This window comes from Anabrus simplex, chromosome 10, assembly GCF_040414725.1.
Source record: "Anabrus simplex isolate iqAnaSimp1 chromosome 10, ASM4041472v1, whole genome shotgun sequence".
NCBI lineage: Eukaryota > Metazoa > Arthropoda > Insecta > Orthoptera > Tettigoniidae > Anabrus > Anabrus simplex.
Genome location: NC_090274.1, coordinates 24,772,198 through 24,778,197, shown reverse-complemented (window position 1 = coordinate 24,778,197; position 6,000 = coordinate 24,772,198). Strand labels below are relative to the sequence as shown.

The 6,000-nt window shown below is 38.3% G+C and overlaps 1 protein-coding gene across 2 annotated transcripts in view; it reads left to right on the top strand.

Annotated features, from left to right (window-relative positions):
* The first annotated feature begins 899 nt into the window (after positions 1-899).
* LOC136882090 (organic cation transporter protein) overlaps positions 900-6,000 on the top strand; it is a 51,566-nt gene continuing 46,465 nt past the window's right edge. For both annotated transcript variants that reach the window (XM_067154617.2, XM_068229390.1), the window contains exon 1: positions 900-1,042. In XM_067154617.2, the coding sequence (XP_067010718.2) occupies positions 900-1,042 (143 nt within the window). The remainder of the gene's footprint in view (positions 1,043-6,000) is intronic.

Here is a 6,000-nt window from a genome sequence, read left to right as displayed (position 1 = left end):
ATTATAAGAGATTTCCCGTATTCGTAGGTCTGAAGTACTGTCCCGTTTTAGCAGCATACGGGACGCCCTTTTTCCTCATATTTAAACAACTCCTGCCATGGTTAAAATGATCTACTTACAGTAGGTAGCTTATAATGAAGCAATATTTGAGCTTGAAAAACATTAACTTAGGCCCTACCATTGTTGAAACGTATATGATACAGGGTCAAAATTGAGCTCCAAGTTAATTTGTAGGAAAGATGATTAATTTTTTGGTGGGAAACTATGTCATTAATTGTAATTGCCTTGTATTTTTCAATAAATGAATTTTTAAAAAAAATCCCATTTATATTTGATCCCCCTCGTAATCAAAATTGGCTTTCAACCTATTAGGTTGTGTTATACGAACATATAGTACGTGTTGAAGAGATGTTAAGTACAGAACAAAAATGGCCAATTGGACACCAGTGAGATCCGAACCCACAAACTTTAAACACAAAAAAGTTTTCTCTAGTGATATTTTTGATACTTAACAAAGAGAATTAAAGATTTGTAATTTTTTAAAACTTGAAAGAAACTGTAAATGTAATAATTATTTTTTTGTATAAATTCTGGTTCATTTCTCAAGGCAGTAACTTCATTGTTACACAGTCAATGAAAATTATGTTTGAAGGGATGTCATTCACCACTTCATTTATACTAAACTGATCCTTGCGCTCACGTCTTTGATGAGTCAGTTGTCAACAAGAATCGTACACCACATGTTTAAAACATTGGCTTGGTTCTCCAAACAACTATTATCATCAGTTAAACTACAATTTAAGAAAATGGAGACCAGCTTAATATTTTGACTTTGTACCATGCTGTCCTCCGAAGTATTAATGGCTAATCCAGCTGTTCCCTTTTTTTTTCTTTCCAGAATGGCGTTTGATGACGTTCTCTCTCACCTGGGGGAGTTCGGTAGATACCAAAAGAGGATCTACTTCCTGCTGTGTCTACCAGGAATTTCATGTGCCTTACACAAGTTGGCAGGAGTGTTCCTACAAGCTAAGGCAGACCACAGGTAAAACTTCTTATTACTTTATTGTCTAAAGTATTGTCATATGTTGCCAGGCTAGATAAATAAAGATTACCACTGATAGTGTCCAGGGGCTGCCTGGCCGAGGCAGTAAAGGCGTGCTCGGTTCGAATCCCCGTCAGGAAGTCGTAAAATTTAAGAAACGAGATTTCCACTTCCGGAGGTTCATATGGCACTCAGCCTACACCAAAAATGAGTACCGGATTAATTCCTGGGGGCAAAGGCGGCCCCATCACATGCCAAGGTTAACAATGGTGGAAGCCTTTACCTTCCACTCCTCCAAGGGCCTTCATGGCCTGTACGGAGGTGACTTTGCTTTGCTTACTGGTAGTGTCCGCCTCCATCGTGTAATGGTTAGTGTTATTAGCTGCCGTTCTCGAGGGGCCCGGTTTCGATTCCCGGTACTGCCAGAAATTTAAGAATAGCAGGAGGGCTGGTATGTGGTTGAAATGGAACATGTAGCTCACCTTCAATGGCGGTAAGAGCAATGGGCAAAGAGCTGCACCACCTCGGGATGAGGACACGAGTTTACTTACCGCAGGTAGTGCTTAAGTTGATTAATTAACTATTTACACATTAACAGACCGGCTGCACAGTTTGCTCTCTCCCAGCTCTCAGTCTTCATTCACTAATGCTTACAATCTCACTAAGTCCCACAGTTACTCTCGCTGCTGCCTTCACAGTTCTCAGCACACAGTTACCACAAAATATAAATTTCATGTTTCCGTATTGACAGCTAAACTAATATTCTTTAAATCACTATAACAATGATTTATTATTGAACAGTATCCTCCTTAATCATTACATTATGATTAATGTGATTTAAAAAATTAAATTTTACATTTGTCACATCTATACATGTTTCGATCCTAATTGGATCATCTTCAGTAGATTGGTAAAACTGACACTATACATGTTGTAGTTAAAAACATTTAAAATGGAAGCAAGAATGATGTTATGAATGTTAAAATCCTATTAAGAAAAAGTTCATTCTCTTATAAGATCGTGTTAAAATCTTCAGATAACAGTGCACACTGAAGATTTTAACATGATAGGATTCATATAATGTCATTTTAGGTTTCAGTAGTACTTGTTTATCGCACAGCAGTTGTCTTACTTGGTGGTAAAATTGAGTTGCCTTGCTAATTCGACTGTCCACCTCATATTTTGCAAGGTTGTCTTTTGATTATACTACCCAAGTACTTAAACTTTGAAACACTGTCCAGTTTGGTGTCATTTACTTTGATTTGGGGTTTGTCATCTCTCATCTGTAACTCTACCACCACCGTCTTCGCCTTGCTGATATTTAAATCATGTCCCTTAATCGCTCAACTCCATTTCTGCAGCTTTTTCTCCACGTCATTTTCGGTTTCACCCTAGTCTTGTATTAAATGTGACAGCTCCATTTTGTCGGCTTTTGGCATGTCATAGAAAACCTGCAAACAAAATTACAACATCCCGACATCTTTTAAATTCTATAGCAATTGAAAGGATGTTAGACAAGGGTTCGGATGTTCAGGAAATGTCATATTTTGATCAATTCATTTCTTCAAGGTCATATTTTGCACAGGAAAACGTACTGTATTTCAAATGTGATGTCGCTTGTGAAAATGTGTTGCAATTTAAGAATCTCGTTTTTGGGTTATTCCATATTTGACTGTACATTAAAGAAAAATGATAATTACTCCACTTTATTCAATACAATAAAATGTATCTTAAAGGAAACTCTGAGTTAAATCACATAAAAGGTACATGTTTTGGCCTAATTGGGCCTTCTTCAGCCTTGAAAAATAAAATATAAAGTTTATAAAACACTCTAAAACACAACACTAGACGTCCTATGAAAGATCAATCTTGAAATATGTATCTTGTCGTATCGTTAAAGAACATTATGGGGGGAAAAAACACCATATAAAAGAACATTGGATGACAAAGTTCCCAAGAGAATGAAATTAACATTATATAAACAGTATTTCTTACCAATTGTAACATACGGGCTAGAAACCCTGGTAACTAATAAGAGACAAGATAGTAAGATCCAAGCAGTAGAAATGAAATTTTTAAGAATATCGGTTAAAAAGACAAGAAGAGATAGAATTCAAAATATTAAAATCAGAGAAGAGCTAAATGTAGAACCGTTAGTACAGAAGATACAGAAAACAAGACTGAGATGGTTCGGACATGTAAAAAGAATGGAAAAAGAACGGGTAGCAAGAAGGGAATTGGAAAGAGAAGTTAAGGGAAAGAGACCAGTTGGAAAACTGCGAAGAAGGTGGATGGATCAGATTTGGAAGGACATTAGAGAAGCTGGATTGGATATGGCGGAAGTAATGGAGCAGGAAAAGTGGAAGGACAGAAAGGAGTGGAGGAGGCTTGTTAACCACACCCGGGTGACTGGAGTGGGACATTGATGATGATGATGATGATGATGATGATGATAAAAGAACATACAGGGTGAGGCCGAACTCCTCCAACAAACTTTCTGAGGTTGTTCAGGGATATCTTCTGAGTATACTGGTATAAGGAACTCATGGTCACAGGTGGCTCGTTAGAGAGTAATAATGTAATTATGATTTATTTGGTTTGTTACCACAATCGTTCTTGTTTCTGTGAAAATACACATCAGTGAAAAAGCCTCTCATATACAATAAATAAAATGTACAACACAATACAGAGAACAATGCAACAATCCTCTCATGAAACACGTACACTTTTGTCACAGTGAGTTCAGTCTGTTCTGTCAGCGTACTGAACAGTAGAGTATGTTACAAATGTAGAACTGTTCCCTTACAGGTATTGTTCAAAATGTTGACCACCATGATCATGGCTTCCAGCACGTTAAACAACTCCTGCAGGACAAAATTCCGACATTCTGGCATTATGTGATATAGATGTTGATTCCCATAGGGAATCTGAAATATTTGTCCTGAATGAGCATTAGTCATGAATTAGCATTTATTATTTTCAGTGCAATACAGATACGAGGGTAATACCAAAAATAAGATCTGCTATTTTTTATAAATACAGAACTCTGTTCATGTGGCTGTTGGACATAATATTATGAAGAGTGTTTCCCGCGCTTGCATATAAACATGCGCACGCCACACTGAGGCACTTAGTCTTGGCTTGGCAGCTGTTGAGAATGGAGTTTCCATTGGATGTTACCACGAAGGGCGTGAAGTTATTAGGTTTTTGAGCGCAAAAGGTACTGAACCGATTGAAATCCATTGCCAGTTGATGGAAGTGTACGATGAGTCGTGCATGTATGTCAAAAATGTTCGTAAGTGGTGTAGAGTGTTTGCAGCCGGTCGGACTGAAATTCACGACGAACGAGCAAAGGAGCGGGAGACCATCAGTTTCCGTCGAGACAGTCGTGAAGGTTGAGCAAATCATGCGGGAAGATTGGCGGATCACCCTGGATGATCTCTGCACTTTGGTTCCTGAGGTTTACCGAAGCGCTGCTCACAACTTACTGAACAGCATGGCGGCGAGTTGGTATAACATGGGCATACAAAAACTGTCACAGCGTCTACAAGAATGCATCAGCCAAAATGGTGATTATGTAGAAAAATAGCTGAATGTTCAAGCTGTAAAATGATGTAAACCATTATAGAAATAAACAGGTCTAAGTATTTATAAAAAAAAGGAGATCTTATTTTTTGGGATTACCTTCGTACAAAGCTAACTGAGACAACAAACCAAACAAAATGCAATTACTCCGTAAGCAGCCACCGGAGACCACAGGTCCCTTATACCATTGTACTCAGAAGGTATCCCTGAACAACCGCCAAAAGTTTGTTGGTGGAGTTCGGCTTTATCCTGTATACAAAAATTCATTCTTGAAATCTCGATGTAAGAAAATTGTGAACACGGTTATAAGTATCTTTAGAAATTGACAATTAGAAAAAAAATGAACCAGGCGAGTTGACCGTGCGGTTAGGGGTGTGCAGCTGTGAGCTTGCATCCGGGAGATAGTGGGTTCAAAACCCTCTGTCGTCAGTCCTGAAGATGGTTTTCCACGGTTGCCCAATTTCACACCAGGCAAATGCTGGGGCTGTACCTTAATTAAGGCCACAGCCGCTTCCTTCCAACTCCTAGCCCTTTCCTATCCCATCATCACCATAAGACCTATCTGTGTCAGTGCAACGTAAAGCCACTAGCAGGAAGAAAAAAGGAAGAAAAATGAACATGATTATTTTTTGATGATGTCTTACTGATTGTTACCTTGAAACATTAAAGAGCACTTAGCAAGTAATAGTAGTATTATTACTGAATACAAGTGCTTTTGAGAGTTGTCAGTGCGTGCAGTGTATTATGGATAAGAAATAAATTGACCTTTTCAATACAGTATTATTAAGTAAATAATATTACATTAGTTTTGGGACTTGTTTCAGCCACTTAGTGGCCATCATCAGGCAAAATAAAAATTAAGCAGATCATGTGATCACCATCATATTTTAAAGGCTAAGCCTTGTCGCTGCAGCCACAGATGTCTATCTTGAGCCAGTCTTTTCAACTCAGCATAGGTCTTGCACTTCATCCTCAGAAGCAGGTTCTTGAAGACACTCTGGGTCGTCCTCTTCCTCTTTTTCCAGCAATTCTTCTTTCAGTGATGTTACAAAAGAACTCCTCATGCCGCAGAATGTGACCAATAAATTTTATTTTCCGTTTTACAGTTTCAGTTATCAGATTCCGTTCTTCTCCCCTCTCTCCAAGGACTTTGGTATTGCTCTTCATTTCAGTCCAACTTATCCTCTGCATTCTTCTCCAGATCCACATTTCAATTGCCTCTATATTTTTCTTTTCTTGCATTCCTAATGTCCAGCTTTCGCAACCATACAGAGGCACGCTCCATACAAAGGTTTTTGCAAAGGCTTTTTGAGTTTGAATATCTATATGTTTGTTGGCTAGCAGATGCTTTTTATCTTGGAAGGCTCTCTTTG